General features: G+C 45.8%; 1 protein-coding gene across 3 annotated transcripts in view; it reads left to right on the forward strand.

Annotated features, from left to right (window-relative positions):
- The window catches only part of LOC108937804 (neural-cadherin-like), a 139,645-nt gene that overhangs the window by 77,014 nt on the left and 45,110 nt on the right, over positions 1-17,521 (forward strand). For all 3 annotated transcript variants that reach the window (XM_029257678.1, XM_018757962.2, XM_029257684.1), the window contains exons 17-22: positions 1,873-2,156; positions 4,058-5,672; positions 7,683-7,776; positions 8,238-8,422; positions 12,182-12,408; positions 16,467-16,744. In XM_029257678.1, the coding sequence (XP_029113511.1) occupies positions 1,873-2,156; positions 4,058-5,672; positions 7,683-7,776; positions 8,238-8,422; positions 12,182-12,408; positions 16,467-16,744 (2,683 nt within the window). The remainder of the gene's footprint in view (positions 1-1,872; positions 2,157-4,057; positions 5,673-7,682; positions 7,777-8,237; positions 8,423-12,181; positions 12,409-16,466; positions 16,745-17,521) is intronic.

Below are 17,521 nucleotides of genomic sequence, written 5' to 3' on the forward strand. Positions count from 1 at the left end.
CTACACACCTGCAGGGGATTGAACAGCCCCATTACACTGGAAAACACTGGGAGGCATTAGGACACACTGGTGGACACTGAGGGACACTGAGAAGCACTGGGTGATATTGGGGGCCATTGATTAGGAGACACTGAGGGACATTGATGGATACAGAGAAACATTGAGAGATACTGGGAAACACTGGTGGACACCGAGGAACACTAAGATGCATTGGGAGACACCAGTAGACCGCACTGGGAGACACCAGTAGACATTAAGAGATAGATCCCTGCTTGCTGCTGGTTTCACTGGGGAACAGAGCACTGGGTATGGAGGCCTTGAGAGTGTTTGGTCTTGATGCTCCAGGGATATCTTGTTGGCCCGTCTGTCCGCCTCAGGCCACATGGAAGCACAGAGAGGGGTAATGAATTGGGAGGACCAGATGGGGGAGGGGGCATGAGGAGGATCACACTGTTTTATCTTTGTTTATTCTACTGCTTACACACTGGAAAACACTCCCACTGCGGTTCGGCAGCATCATTCTGAACAAAATGAGCAAACAAAGAGCCACATTCTGCTTCCCAGCATTAATTAATGGAACGAGCACAACAGGGCATGAACAGACACCAACCAGGAAGTGTACTTTCTCCCTTTCATCTTACACACATTCATTGATTCCTTTTCAGCTTGATGTAAATAGAATGCTGTATTTTTTCTTAATATTTAACTTATATCATCCTTCCCACCCTGGCCATAACATGTTCCAGTTGCTCCCTTGTGGAAAGCAATGCCAGTTGATCAGGAGTCAAATGACAAAGCAGAAACATTGCTTTTTCCCTCAGGCCATGCCCCTTATCAGACTCTTAAGTACACATCAGAATCCCAATGTACACTTAATGCACTTCCAGATTCCATTGCATGTGTCCAATTATTGACTAACAGACCAGAACTGGGAATTTGAACTGGTCACTTGGTGTATACACACACACATTTTCTGAACCGCTTGTCCCATTCGGGGTCGCAGGGAGCCAAAGCCTAACCTGGCATTATTAAAGTGTCACCAACTACGCCTATTTATGTGTATTCTTGCTGTTGTTTCTACTTTTGCATTACTTAGATACTGTAACAGCACTGAGGGGAGCTATAACTAACTAACTAACTAACTAACTAACACACACACACTTTCTGAACCACCTGTCCCATTTGGGGTCGCGGGGAGCCGGAGCCTAACCCGGCAACACAGGGTGTAAGGCTGGAGGGGGAGGGGACACACCCAGGACAGGACACCAGTCTGTTGCAAGGCGCCCCAAGCAGGACTCAAACCCCCGTCCCACCGGAGAGCAGGACCCGGTCCAACCCACTGTGCTACTGTGCCACTGCACCCCCCCCCCGGTAATTTACACAAATAGCTTTGTGTAAATAGTTGATATCAATGTTCATGTATGTATATAGTTGTGTGTGTGTTGTTCTGATTGGTTGTCATTTTGTTTATGCTTAGTGGTTAAGAAGGGAATTCTGGGGAGTTCTCGGGGTAGCCCCTTAACCGTGGAGCACAGTAGGGGGGCTGGGAGTGACCCTAGGGGATTCTCTGCTATTGTCTGAAGTGTCTTTGTTAAGATTGCTGGTGAAAGAAAGGTACTTTCACTGTTATGTATTTAGTTTCAATTCATGTTTGTTCAGTGTAACTTTTTTGAAGTAAGTTTTCATTCTGCACCCTCCAGATTTCCAGTCCATCACCTGAAGGTTAGAGCCCTGGTGCCCTGATTTTTAACCACACAGCACTCTCTGACCCTTGTTCTATCGCGTCGTGGATCACGCCCTCACATTGCATCCTGGCTGGGAATAAACCCCAGCCCCTGGTGCTAGGCACCTGATCTTGTCTCTGCCACACAGGAGCCAATGCCAAGCTGAGGTACCAGATCACGGCAGGCAACACTGGCGGGGTGTTTGACGTGGAGCCGGAAGTGGGCACCATCTTCATTGCCCAGCCGCTGGACTATGAACAGGTGCGACGCTACAAGCTCCGCCTCCTGGCATCCGACGGAAAGTGGGAGGACTACGCTGTGGTTGTGGTCAACGTGGTCAACAAGAACGACGAGGCGCCTGTCTTTTCGGTGAATGAGTACTACGGCAGCGTGACGGAGGAGCTGGATGGCTCTCCCATCTTTGTGCTGCAGGTACGTGATCATGTGGGTGATGGTCCACAACCCAGCTGACATCACAGCGGAGCCAAGCTGTTCGAACTTAGGACTCAGCATCTCCCGCTGGGATTAAACGGAACTTGTGGTCCCCAGCTGGCTGGAAATGTTGGCCTGTTACAGCTGAAGATCTCTATCAGGACCTGCAGCTGTTTCTGCCCTAAATTAAACCCCAGACACGTCCAGGTCTGTACTACCTTGTTTGCTGTGACCCATCTTTTTCTCCAGTATTTGCCATCTCCTGCTTTCGATCAAAACAAAAGTTTACATTTTCAGTCTATAATTTTTTAAGTTCGTTTTTCAGGGTGCAAAAACACATGTATTTGAAATATTTACATTGACTGACTTTTCAAATTACAGACCATTGGTTTTGGAAGGTCATTCGTATTTTGTTTTACTCATAACTCAAGATTCTAAGTTGTCATCTAACAAAAGCTTAACAGTACAGGCATCCCTTAGTTTATGGTTTGTGGTTAAGTTCTGCAGAAATGTAAGATAAAGTAGCAGTAATAACTAAAAAAGATGCTGTTAGACTCACACACACACACACACACACATCTTCAGAGCCGCTTGTCCCATAGGGGGTCGCGGGGAACCGGAGCCTACCCGGTAACACGGGGCGTAAGGCCGGAGGGGGAGGGGACACACCCAGGACGGGACGCCAGTCCGTCGCAAGGCACCCCAAGCGGGACTCGAACCCCAGACCCACCGGAGAGCAGGACCGTGGTCCAACCCACTGCGCCACCGCACCCCCTCATATTTAAAATATGAAATATTTATTAAAAATATAAAATATATCATTTAAATTTATATTAACTTTGAATTACAATCAGACAATTTTAAAATGACTGAAAATTAAGATACATTGTCTCCGCAAGTTCGTTTTCAGTGCCCATTGTTGACTGATTCATCCTATAGACGTGTCCAACATTCATCATGTTGTTACTGATCCCTGAAACACAGGAACACCAGACAGGAGCTGTAAACACTGTGGAAGGGAGTTGAACTATGACAGTTCCACAGTCTCATCCTGTTTGGATCTTCATTACTGCCATCTGAGTGAACACAGGTTGCTTTTGAACTGTTTAAAACAGAAACATTCTGTAAGACAACAGATAAATGAAGAAAATGGAAAAGAAAAATAAACTGGAAAACATTAAGCTCTTTGATAGTTTTTAACTCGATGGTTTGATTCACAAGCAACCAGTGTGATAAAAAAATGCCCAAATAAATGTAATTGTGTGGTTTATATTGCTTTTTCATGCTTTTGTAAAATTAACATGTGGGGTCTGGGCAGCCATAGTGCCTTGGACCTTCAGAAGTTTTTTCTCCTTTTCCTGCCTTAGGAGTTTTGTTTCATCTCCTCTGCTCCCTTCTGACTTTTAATAACTTGTTCCTGACTGTGTATTACTGTGGCTTTTATTAATGCAACATGTTACTTGTCTCATGCAATGTATGAGAAGTACTCAGAGATAACCTTGTTTGGAAGAGTACTATATAGAAATGAAGTGCAGTGCTTCATTAGGTTGGAAAACAGTGCTGTATTCTGGTAGAATGTTAAAAGTCTTCATATTTAGCCTCAAGGAAAATATGCTCTCTGGTTATTCTTGCTCTCTGCTGAGTAATAAGCTTTCTCTACCAAAATGATCGTTTTGACTGCAAAGATCCTACGTACGCCTCTCAGGTTTAGAGCCTGAAAATGAGAAGTTTTACACCTGTGAAGAGAATGTGTGGCTGTGAAGAGATGGTGTAGGTGTTGGCAGAGATTTTGAGGCACTCATTGAAACAGTGCCAGTCCCGGTTTAAGACATGACCACTGCTGTGAGAGAAGAAAGTAGAAGAGTGAAAATCTCACATCCCAAATCTGCTTCATCTTCCAGGTAACGGCTACTGACCCAGACAAAGACGCTGCCCAGGAGGCACTGAGGTACTCCCTCCATGGCCAGGGGGCGGAGAGCGAATTCATCATTGATGAGGTGACTGGGAAGATCTATGCCCAGAAGACGCTGAACCGTGAGGAGCGGGCTGTGTGGAGGTTCGTTGTCCTGGCTACGGATGAGGGCGGTGAGGGCCTCACCGGATTCACCGACGTTATCATCAATGTGTGGGATATTAACGACAACGCACCCGACTTCACTTGCATGCCCGACAGCTGCCATGGCCAGGTTGCTGAGAACTCTCCACCAAACACGTCGGTCATGGAGATGAGTGCCACCGACCTAGATGATAGTGCTGTGGGACAAAACGCAGTGCTCAGCTACAGGATTGTGGGGAATGCCCATGGAGCGGCTGGAGCTGACCTTTTTGGCATCAACCCCAGCACGGGCACCATCTACGTGGTAAACGGGGACTTAGACCGGGAGCGAATGGAGAAGTACCATCTGGTGGTGGAGGCACGGGATGGCGGGGGCATGGTGGCCACGGGCACGGCCAGCATCCGCATCATTGACGTCAACGACCATGTGCCCAAGTTCATGGAGAGCTCCTGCCATGCCCGCGTCTCCGAGAGCAGCGAGGTAAATTCACCCGTGCTGGAAGTGTCTGCCACAGATGCAGATGCAGGTGAGAATGCCCAGCTGACCTTCAGTGTGGCAGCCGGCGATCCAGAGCAGAAGTTCTACATGGTGAGCCACCGGCCGGAGCGGCGTGGCACGCTGCGGCTGAAGAAGAAGCTGGACTATGAGAAATCCAGCGAGCAGCGTTTCAACCTTACCCTCAAGGTGGAGGACCTGGACTTCTCCAGCCTGATCAACTGCATCATTGAGGTGGAGGACCACAATGACCATGCCCCTGTCTTTGTCCCACACTTTTATCTGCTGCCTCCACTGCCCGAGGACATCCCTGTGGGCAGCAGCATTGCCAAAGTTGTGGCCAGTGACTCAGACTCAGGCCAGAACCAAGAGATGACGTACAGCATTCTGCCGGACTCTGATCCGTACGGACAGTTCTCAGTCGACCAGAGTGGCCTCATCACTGTAGCCAGTCCACTGGACAGGGAGATGGTGGCACAGCACTATCTGGTCATCTTGGCAACCGATAAGGGCAGCCCAGCACAGACCGGTAGTGCCACTGTCCAGCTCGCTCTCTTGGACATCAACGATAACGGTCCAGAGTTCGAAGTGCCCTATGCGCCCATCGTGTGGGAGAACATACAGGGCCCCCAGCTTGTCCACTTCAACCAGACCTCCACACTGCTGCATGCCATAGACCGAGACTCAGCCTCAAACGGAGCCCCCTTCTCCTTTACACTGCCCCCAGAGTACTGGCAGCAAGGCGACTTTCTCCTGCATGACAATGGCAACAGCACAGCAACACTGACCGCTTTGCACACGTTCGACCGCGAGAGGCAGAAGGAGTTCCATCTTCCAATTGTCATGACGGACAGCGGACAGCCGCACAGAAGTGTCACCAGCACACTCACCATCACCATTGGTGATGAGAATGACCACCCCCACCAGGCAGGTCACAAGGACATCTATATCTATAGTCACCAAGGTGAGCTTTTGGATGTGGGGTACATAGATGTTCAAGGCGGGCCAGCAGTTTGGGGACAACAGGTAGCATAGGGGTTAGGACTTCTCTCTTACTCTCAAAGGACCTGGATTTGAGTCCCATCTCTTGCTGTAGCATCCTGGATTAAGTTACTTGCCTTAAACTTATACAGTTAAAAATACTATGCTGTATAAATAGGTAAATATAAGTAGTTGAGTAAACCTCACACTGTAAAGTCCCTGCAGAAATAGTAATAATAATAATAATAATAAAAGTAAAGTCCCCCCACACACACCTGACCTGTGACCTCAGTGTTTGCGAACCCTGCTCACCTCTCTCAGTGGTTGCACACTAAAGCTCCTCACACAAAACTGTTAGATGCATTTGATCCTCACTTGTTCTTACAAATTTATGAATCTTCAGACAATTTAATACGTGGTCTCTTGCATATTATTGTTACTGAAATGTTCAAGGACAAGGGGCAATAAAGTTATCAATTAATTATTAATGATTAGCTGAAATAATTGTGTTCACTTGCAGAAATGTTCATCATAGAGGTTTTGGAAAATTAAAAATATTTCACATAACTGAAAGAATTTTATCATTTACATTTATTCATTTAGCAGATGCTTTTCTCCAAAGTGAGAAAAGGTGGCAGCTCTAACCACTACGTCACCTGCTGGCTGAACTTAATTGTCTAACAGATTGAAGACGTATGCAGTTCAACTATAGGCTGTATTTACAATTAAATAAGTAGTAAAAAGACTGAACTGAGAGAACTAGCTGTGTGCTGGAGAAGGTGGAACAGGATTTCTCCACCCGCAGCCTCTGGGTCTCAGGTCTACTCCTGGTTTACCCTCCTGTCAAGATTAATAATTAGGTTTCAGCTGTTGATGCACAAATTGTATTTTCTCTGAGATGTATGTCACTGGGGGCGCGGTGGTGCAGTGGGTTGGATCAGGTCCTGCTCTCCAGTGGGTCTGGGGTTTGAGTCCCGCTTAGGGTGCCTTGGGATGGACTGGCATCCTGTCCTGGATATGTCCCCCCACCAGCCTTGCACCCTGTGTTGCCGGGTAGGCTCCGGCTCCCCGCGACCCCGTATGGGACAAGCGGGTTCAGAAAATGTGTGTGTGTGTGTGAATGTGTGTGTGAATGAATGCTTCATTGTATGATAGAGCTCTGTCATATTTTTCCCTAATTTCGCATGTTGTTTATGTTAAAATAATTCTAGCAGAGACTCATAGTACAAATGTGGTATATAAGTTGAATGGAGTCACAAATGTCCCAGTCAGTAAATAAACACCGTTCTTGTAAATAAAATGCAGTCACTGGTGCATATAGTGACTGAGTAGATGAGAAACAATGGGGCCAGTCAGTGTTCTTGTAGAGCAGGAGGAGTCGTAGCATTAAGCATTATCACCAAACTTCAGGACTAATAACTAAATAATGGGATAATATTGAGGGGATGGCCATCGTAAATCGCACACATCATAAGTTGAGGACCACCTGCTCAACTTATGATGTGTGCTATTTATGACGGCAGATTTTATCACTCAAGACATTGAAATAATTGCTGTTTCAAATACAGTGCTGCTTGTGAAGCCCTTGTGTCCCTTATTTTAACTGCAAAGTGGTTTATTTAATGAGCATCGGTCTTTCTCATCTCACACAACAGGTGTGTTGCTTTTAGAGGAACTCATGTGTGTAGTAGAAACATGGAAGTAGTGCAGGCGTCAAAATAAGTGAACCCCGAGTTGCAATGGTTAAACCAAGTTGGTAAGTAGAATCAGGTGTGTAAATAATAACCATTCATTCATTTTTTTGTTTGTTTTAAGATGATGTTTCATAAGTTTGTTTTAATGTTTTATTCAAGATGTATGACCATCCATATGAGGTTCACATACTTTGAAGCAACACGTTAGATTGCATCCCAGTGTATGAAATGATGAGACCTCAGTGGCGTTTCCCTTTGGCTCAACCCCCTCAGACAGCAGTGCCTTTCTCTCACCACAGGAAGGATGCCGACCACTGTGCTGGGCAAAGTCTTCGCCCCAGATGCGGATGACTGGGATAACAAGACCTACACCTTTGAAGGATATGTTCCCAAGTAAGAGATGGTGCCCCCGTTTGGTGTCGAAGTTCATCTGATGGTTTCATTTCTGGATGGTGCCCCGTAGCTCCAGGCTGATGGGTCTGTGAGGTGCTCCAATGAATTTTAATACTGTTCTGCTGCCATAGTCTGTCATGCTTGGCGGAGTGCAACAATGTTTCCCTCTTTCATCAACGAAACCGCCTTGCCATCATTGCGGAACACTATGTGGTGCCCCTGGATGGCCATGAAGTGAATGTCCCCAGTTTAAAAAACGAGCCATTAAACAGCCTGTTATGGCCACCACGTGGCCTGGCAGAGCAGCTTGTGTACTGCGACACACGGTCAGTAATAGGGCTCCAAAGGTGTTCACCTGCGTTCACCCCAGTTAATGAATCGTGTCCATGATGGAAGTGCAGACGACTGGGAATGAGCATCTCTCCCATTTCTCCTCTCCCCAAAACTCTTCCCCTCTGCAGTTTCTTCAACCTGAACAAGAAGACAGGCGCCATCATCATCAAGGAGAGCGCCCCCCCAGGCAGCTACGAGTTCAGGGTGCGAGTGTCAGATGGGGTTTGGCCTGATGTGGTGTCGCACATTGCCGTGCACGTGAATGAGCTGCAGGACGAGGCCATTTCTAACTCAGCCTCGTTGCGTCTGACAGGTAAGGCCATCTCTTCATCCTCACTCCCATACTGACTTTTTATGAACAGATGTACCCAAACAACAGGTGTGACCAGAATTTTTCAGCTGTCCAATGCAACTTGTGCTCTCCCTATTTATCATGTCCTTTTTAATGCTTTAAAATCCTTTAGTTAGTAAATACTTTTAACTGTCAAACAATTAAAATACAAAACACAGAACTTGTTTTAAAAAAAAAACATTTTTCTGTGAGTGATCTAGAAACCACCAAACCTGGGATGTGCAGTACAGTAAAAACTCCTGACTTCTGGCAGACAGCCTGCTCAGAACCCCCGGGAGCCTTACAGTCACACACATTCACACATTTACAGTGTCTTATTTCTTTAAGCCATTGTGGTTAAGAGGTTTCTCAGCAGGCAACGTATTTACTGGTCAGAAGCCTGAACGGATCCCATTACTCCACCCCTGTACGACATGGGTATGGGTTCTTGAGCACCCACAACAGAGGTCACACAGAGGTCACACACATTTTAAGTTCTGCCCTTAATGGCTGTTCCCACGGCGAACAAAACAGGTTTTTTTCATTTTCATGGATCCTTTCTGTTTTACGCATAATTTCATCTGTGTTTTATCTGCTCCCCTTTAAGAAGATTTGCTGTGCTCTCTTTCTTTGCAGTTTGTTTCACTGCTTTCTCATCTCAAATTAATCGTGCCCTTTTCAGCTGTGCAGAACCCATTTCTTTACCTCTAGCATATTAATTGTTCCGGATATGCCACTGTGGGATCTGATCTAGTATTTATTGGAAAATTAATATCCAGGGTGTTTTTAATGCAGGGAATTATTAATGGGGGATTAAAGTTATTAAAACAGGGAGTTTGGGGAAGGCAGTGCAGCACCACTCAGTCCATTAACAGATCCACTGCAGATCTTGGCAGGTCGTACTGCCACACATGAGGATGAGACGGGTGGGCAGAGTCGGTTTGAAAGGTGTTTCCTGTGGCTGTGGCTGTATTGTGGAGGTGCAGTGGTCTCAAGGGACGGGTGATAGCGTCCTCATACCGGGGGGTTAAATTCGATGCACAAAGTGCCTCTCTTTAAAAATGGAGCACAGGTCTGAAACATGTCTAATGGAGTTGTGCCCAGTGTACTTAGGTGCTACTCATCTTCCAGCTTCTCAGACTGCTGCCTTTAAGGCTTTATATTTCAAACAGGCAGGTGGGCGGAGAAAAATAAACTGTTATTACTGACCTAATGGCACAGAGGGAAACAAATCATAGCAGGAGATTGCTGGAGAAAGAGCCACGAGGAGAAGTAGCAGCTCCACATCACTCATCTCTGGCTTGACTGCATATAAATGGGAATTATCCCCGTTGACCTGGCAAACTGTTGGATCCCCAAACAAGTGTAGTAATATCTCTTTTACTCAGAGAGCATATTAATTACAGGCATGATGGCAGGTAGAAATACCACACGGGGAAGCCTACAGTTTGACTTACAAAGTGCTGTAGTGGTTTGAGCTATCACCTTGCATCTCGAAGGTCCTGGCTTTGAATCCCATTTCTGCTGTACCGTAATGAAGGTACTTAGCCTGAATTGATACTGTAAAAATTACCTGGCTGCATAATGGTTAAATCAGCATAAATAGCTTACTGTACAGAGTGTTAGTGTCAGCTAAATAAATGACACTGCTATGTATTTGCCAGCATGCCCCAGCGATGGCAGCTGTGGGAAATCAAGAATCCAGCTTGAAACTTTAGCCTCGCAACTTTCCAGTAATGAGTTGAGAAAATGTAAGAGTTTCTCTTCTGTGTGGCCCTACTTGCCAAGCGTTATGAAAAGGGCCAAGGTTTAATCTCGTTTAGCGCGCGTTTCTGTTCCGCCGCCCCAGAGCAAAGGCCTCTAACTGCAACAGGAGTCGTGCCGAGGGATGCTGGACCGCTCGAGCCACTCTGCAGCCTTTCATCCCGAATCCGAGTCAAAGATTATGGAACATCGCACTAATGTCGCTGTCGGCCTCCATGACATTTAAAATCCTATTAGGAGAACAAATGTTCGACGGGATGTAATAAAGCTGCAGAAGTTCTAGTCTGCGGAGATTAGGGGAAGGCTGTTCTTTTCAACTTGCAAAGGAAAATTTATTGAACGGTGAAAATGTATTTTTACAGTAAGGCCTTGGAAGGCATTCTTAAAATCCCTTTCTAGGTTTTTAAATCCATATCTATCGTTGTGGCAGCCTGCGGACAAATGCAAGGATAACCCTGTTAAAAAGGATGTTGGAAAAAAGCAGAGTTTTGTCCAAGGCAAAAACACACTGGCATCTTCAGATGTTTTTTTTGGTTCTTGTTTTGAAAGTTCAAGGATAAGTGACAATGTGAATGGTTGTTTCTGGATTCATGGTCAGGCAATCAATCTGAGATGAGCTGCCAGATGATTTCCCTGGACATGATGTCGCAGGGTTGATGGTCACCAGCTCCTTGTTAAGGAGCGATGGAGCATGAAGGCCTCTTTTGTCCTTAAACAAGCCCTGCCCTCCCTCCCCAGCCACTGTCTACCTAAACTGTTCCCTTTCTCCCAGTCCAAATCTTTGATCTCTACTCCAGTTGCTCTGATTGGCTGTGAGTCCCAAATGGTACCAGAGTACCTGGGCTGACTTGTGGTCATCAGGATGGCTATGCAAATGCAGATAGACCTTTTGACTAATCTAGAGCCCCATGGAGAGTTTGCTGCTGGGTAAAATGCATTTCATCCACGGCTGCACTTCCGTCTGTATCATTGTGATGCAGATACCAGACACATTCCTGCCCGGGTTGCGTACTCAGAGGCTGTCGGAGTGAACCCAGTAGGCATTTAGTTCACTGCCCAACGTTCGCTCTTATGGCATGTGGAACAGCTCGCCTTTCTTGTGTCATAATGCTTTCAGGGGATTTCTTACATCTCTGCTAATTAAGGACCTCTGCTCATTGTGACTCTCAAGAAGATCTGGACCACAGGTCGTCTTCCTGAGATACACTCATAATTACCCAAAACTGCACACTTGTGTTCATGAACACCAATTTTTACCACGTATTTCCCACCTGTTTTTCCAAATTTCTGTTTTGTCTTTGAAACTAAAAATTGGTATACTGTCCCTTTAAGAAACACAGTGTGAAATCATGAGAAAAATTGAAACTTAACCAATAATACAGCAAACCAACAACCAACCTGAGCCCATGTTTAGCTGTGTCGGCCCCCAACTTCTAACTTGTTGACTTTGATAACCACTATCCCCAAAAGGTGGTAGCTGGGTGTCCATAGGTGACATTTAGAAACATTCAACAATCAGTTAATTCTAAATCCAGCCTTTATGGAGTTACATTTACATTTATTCACTTAGCAGATGCTTTTCTCCAAAGTGACTTACAATGGATACTATGTAGTGTTACTATCCCACACACTTTATTCACCAAGGTGACTTACACTGCTAGATACATTACTTGCAATGGGTCACTCATCCCTACATCAGTGGAACACACTCTCTCTGTCGCTCATACACTATGGGGTAACCTGAACAGCATGTTTTTGGATTGTGGGAGGAAAGTGGAGCACCTAGAAAAAACCCACATAGACACGGTGAGAACATACAAACTCCAGACAGACTGAGAAGGGATTGAAGCCACGTTCTCTCGCACCACCCAGGTGCTGTGAGACAGCAGCACTACTTGCTGTGCCACCGTACTGCCCCCAAACTCAAGTTCAAACTATATCCTTTTACAATGACTCCTTCCTGATCTTCTTCCATAGACATCACAGCCACAGAGTTCCTCGAGCACCAGGGTGACAGCTGGAGCCGCTATGAGATGTTTGATGCCTTCTTGTCCGAGATGCTGCCCGCCAGGCCGGAGAACATCATCATCTTTGGCCTGATGGAGCCCCGGGACCGGACGCTGGACGTGCGCTTCTCTGTGCGGGACTCACCCTTCTTGCGACCAGAGAAGCTACATGGGTACCTCGCTGCGCACAAGCACAAGGTATCCATCTCCCTGCTTGGCCCTAAGCTTGTGTTAGCTCCTGATGCGAAGGTCGTCATGTCATAATCCCGCCTTAGGGAACCTGCTGTACCGTGGTAAGCGGGAGCTTTCGCTTTGTCTGCCAGGGAGATTTACATTATTACAGTAGATTAGTTCTTTAATGGATTCTTTTATCCGGAGCAACACACACACACACACAGCCACACGAACAGAGACATTGCCTACAGTTTTGCAACTTATCCCCTTAAGCAAGGTTGACATTTTCTAATGCAATTTGACTGTGGAATTTATCGCTGTTGCGCCGCAGCCAAGTCTCTCCTGGGTCCTGTGCAATTAACACCTGCTTGGGCACCTTGTGCCTAGCTTCTCCAGGGTAGCTGGACCTAGTATTGGGAGTTACCTGTGAAAGCCCATCCCAGGCTGGCAGTCCAACTTTAGGTACCAGGAGGAGGGCTGTCATGGCTGAGAGGGACCAACATCTGGCACCATGCTTTCGCACTGACAGGCCATGTTCTTCATTTCACCCTTCGTCGTCTTCTTTGTACGGCTGTTCTCTTTTTGGCCCCTTGTCCCTCCCTGTGTCTGCTTTTATCAATACACCCCTTTCATCAGTTTTCTTTTCATGTTTCTCACAACGGCAGCCTAGGTCAGAGGAGGTGCTGGTCAATTTGACGGATGATTCTCTTACTCCCACCTCAGGATTCTCTGTGTTTCTCCACAGCTGTGTGTTGCTGGAATGAGATGCAAGACATGGTCAGGGTGCAGATGAGTGCTTGCAGCAGAATGGCAGCAATCACTAGAGCTGATGGTTGTTAACACAGAATTTTAATGCTGGTAAATATAGGAGCTATGAATGACATGAGATGTTTTCTGTGCAGCAGTGGACACCTTTGTCAAATCATTTGTCAGTTTGGAATAAATCTCACATTGACATTATAATATTGTGAAAAAAGTGTGGGGCTGCGTGAACCCAGTTATGAATTTGGAAAGGGACCAAAAGAAATGCGAAAGCTTGCGATAAGAAGGACCTACCTTTGTTGGGTTAAGTACCCTGGAAAGTGTGTGTTTGACCATCATTTCCGTAAAAGTCACACGGTCTGTCAAACATGAAGAATCGACACAGACCTGTTGCTGTGATTCAACAACAATTCAATTTATTTTTATAGAGCACTCTTCTCAGACTGTGACACAGAGCACTGAACAAAGGATCAGAGGCATAATACAAATAAAAGGTTGGCTATACATTAAATTACTATAATAACTATGTAATTATTAAAGCTGGAAGTAAGCCTACTGGGCATGGAGGAAACAAAGAAAAGATACTCCCAATGATAAGGCAAGGGAAAAATAAAAAAACCTCTGGGGGTCCAAGTGCTAGTGGCTACACACCCCTCCAAGGTACACACACACACACACATTTTCAGAACCGCTTGTCCCTTACGGGGTCACGGGGAACCGGAGCCTACCCGGCAACACAGGGCGTAAAGCCGGAGAGGGAAGGGGACACACCCAGGACGGGACGCCAGTCCGTCACAAGGCACCCCAAGCGGGACTTGAACCCCAGACCCACCGGAGAGTAGGACTGCGGTCCAACCCACTGCGCCACCGCACCCCCTCCCCTCCAAGGTAGTCTAGATTAAAAAGAGTTGATTCAATATACAGCTATTTATAATATTGTTGCTAGATGCTAGTAAGTCGATGTGCTGGTTCACATAGGCATGTCTCCTCCCCCATGGCATACAATTATCATCTTCCATCAACATGGAGTGCTGGTATCACAACCAGCCTGCTCAAGTTTCATCATGAGCAAACAATGTCTAACAAGAAAGAAAGGGTTGGTAACTCATGATACAATGAGATTAGAGTGTTGGATACAGAATATAAAACAATACAGTAAACAGGAATTACGCTGGTCATGGATATGCCGCTGTGAAGATGTCTTAAAACTGGATTTAAAGGCTGAGACAGACAATATTCCTGAAAATAACAGGCCGACTATTCCAGAGTTTAGATGCTTTACAGCTAAAGGCATGCCCACCTACAGGGATCTTATTGATCCACTGGATCTCTTCTTTTCCTCCCTGTTCCTTCTTCTCACTCCTTTTTGTCCACCTCATTGCTCTCTCCCTACCCCCCTTCCCCTCTCGTTGGATATTTTACTTCCTGTTTGTCTGTCTCTCTGTTTCTCTCTCTTGCTGGAGATCCACTCCCAATCACTGGTGTCTCACAGATGTTTTGATGGAACTTTGTAAGTGGCAAGGAAAGTCCAAGGCATCACAGAGGTCCTGTTTTCATATTCCACACAAGTGGTTTCTTTTTTCACCAGAAGCTTTTGTCCGAAGCCACGTTGTGAGCCTTCACCTTCATACTGAAACTCTTGGTTTAATTTGATGTTTCTACTAAACCTCTCCAGGTGGAGCACTTTGTTCAAGGATTCAGCAGCAGGGCCCTCTGTAAGTGTACAATCCATCAGACCACACACAGACACATACACAAACACACATGCACACACATCTGTTTTCCTATCACTTTGTGAAATTCACATCTACTGTTACATTAATGGAATAAATTATCCATAATTGTAAAACATATAAAAGATGATAAACCAAATGTTTCACTTTTAGTTTTTTTCTCATTTTCTTTTATATCAACGTCCCCATTAGGCCTGATTTTCACACTTACGGATCCTTTTGGAGACATGTTCTTCAAAAAAATATGCAAAAATTAACTACAACTGTACACACAGACAGACACAAACAAAAACACAAAAGTAGTGATTAAGGATCTAGACTTGTAACCACAAGGTCTCTGGTTTCAAACCTACTCTGCTGGAGCATCTTTGAGAAATAATAATAATACACACACACACACACACACACACACACGCACACACATTTTCAGAACCGCTTGTCCCATACGGGGTCGCAGGGAACCGGAGCCTAACCCGGCAACACAGGGCGTAAGGCCAGAGGGGGAAGGGGACATACCCAGGACGGGACACCAGTCCGTCACAAGGCACCCCCAGCAGGACTCAAACCTCAGACCCACCGGAGAGTAGGACAGCGGTCCAACCCACTGCGCCACCGCACCCCCATAATAATAATAATAATAGTTTTCTATCCATCCATTTTCAATAACCTTTTGTCCTGAGCAGGGTTGAAGCAAATAATAATAATGGTAGTCTGCACTTGGTGAGGGAAGGACTGGGTGAAAGTTATTAATGGACTGGTAGAGTTGCAGCAGATGGAGGGCACTGAGCTGCTGTATCTGAAGGGTCCCCTGTACTCTTGTCCTGGGACAAAAAGAGCCCCCTGCATGATGAGTCTGTGTACCAAGTTCAGTGTGTGTGTGGGTATTATAATAATAATAATAATAATAATAATAATATTGTTATTATTATTATTATTATTAATTGTCATCATCGTCGTTGTCATCATCATAATAAAGTTGCATATATATGATCACTATCAGTAATCACTTGTCCAGTGTAGGATCATGGTGCTCCAGAGCCTTAGAAGTATAGAACTCTAGGTGCCTAGGCAGAGTTCATCCCAGGGTAAACGCACTTATATAATAAAAGTGCTCAATACAACAATGACATTGGAGCACTTTGGAGCCAGGGAGCTTGTTTTTGGCTTGATTGGAGTAATCTGGTCATGTACCATCTCTCTTTACTGGCATTCACTATGTTTGGATGTGTGTCTGCAGAGCAGATAGAATCCAGCTGAACATCCTCATGATGTACTTATATAACCTGGGACCTGCATGTTAGTGGCTGCACTCCATCACTGTGCTCCTTGAGCTGCAACAAGCAGAACTGAAACTATTCTATGCCCCACTGCCCCTTACCCTAGTGAAATTAGGTGGAGGTGAGGGTTGGAGTGCATTTACTCCAGTTGCTCTCAGAGGTTTTTTCACACAGAGCTGAGTGACTCCAAGACTTACAGTCATTTAGCCTCATTTCTGCCTCTTGTTCTCTCTCCTCCCACAATCCCTTTCTCTCACTTTCCTGACAATTTTACTGCCCTTCCCCTCCTCCTGCCCTCTCTGTCCTTCAGTTGCAGTCCTTCCTCCAGGTGAACGTCAGCCAGGTGTTTGTGGACGAGTGTGCTAGTACCAGTTGTGCAAGCACCAGCGGCTGTTCCAGCCACCTGATCATCAGCGACACACCCACTGTAGTGGATTCTGGGAGCATGTCTTTGGTGTCGGTGACGGTGGTGGCCATGGCAGAATGCACCTGTCTGGGACGTGACCACATGCACCAGTCTTGTTCTTCTTATCCACAGAACCCTTGTCTTAATGGAGGAGTATGTGTTGACACCCAGAGTGGCTACAGGTGAGTGGATTCTGCAGCTGGGTACCTGATCACAGGTGACGTTGAATACAGATGAGCATACTGGAGTTCATCTGCACATGACTAGACCTTGGGTGACTGCATATTGGAATGACTAGAAAGTCCAGGCCATCATATTATTTTTAAAAATACAGCTTCCAGAATTTAAAGAAGAAATCTGAAAAAAAGTCAGCAAAGGGAATACAAATTGTATCTTTAAAAAATCACTTTATTTCAATATTTCAGTTAGCACACTTTTAATAATAATTTAAAATATAAAAATATTTTATATTTTATATTTTATATTATTCATTCAGATTTGGTTGATGGGGGTGCGGTGGTGCAGTGGGTTGGACCGCAGTCCTGCTCTCCGGTGGGTCTGGGGTTCGAGTCCTGCTTGGGGTGCCTTGCGACGGACTGGCGTCCCGTCCTGGGTGTGTCCCCTCCCCCTCCGGCCTTACGCCCTGTGTTACCGGGTAGGCTCCGGTTCCCCGTGACCCCGTATGGGACAAGTGGTTCTGAAAATGTGTGTGTGTAATTCAGATTTGGTAAGGAGGTGTTGTAAATGTTGTGCTGTCTTCCAGCACGGCATTGTGGTCATTAATTTTTCTCTTTATCAGTTGATATGAAACCATCTCTTTATGCAGAACAAAATTAGCATCACGTCAAAGGGATTTAAAAAGGTCACGTTTTATGATACATCATAATTTCCTGTCAATCCAGACTTTCCATTAATCTGGTCATGCGAGGATGGCTTGGTTTGGCAAGATCGGTTGCTTT

The sequence above is a fragment of the Scleropages formosus genome, chromosome 1 (genome assembly GCF_900964775.1).
Source record: "Scleropages formosus chromosome 1, fSclFor1.1, whole genome shotgun sequence".
In the NCBI taxonomy this organism is placed as follows: domain Eukaryota; kingdom Metazoa; phylum Chordata; class Actinopteri; order Osteoglossiformes; family Osteoglossidae; genus Scleropages; species Scleropages formosus.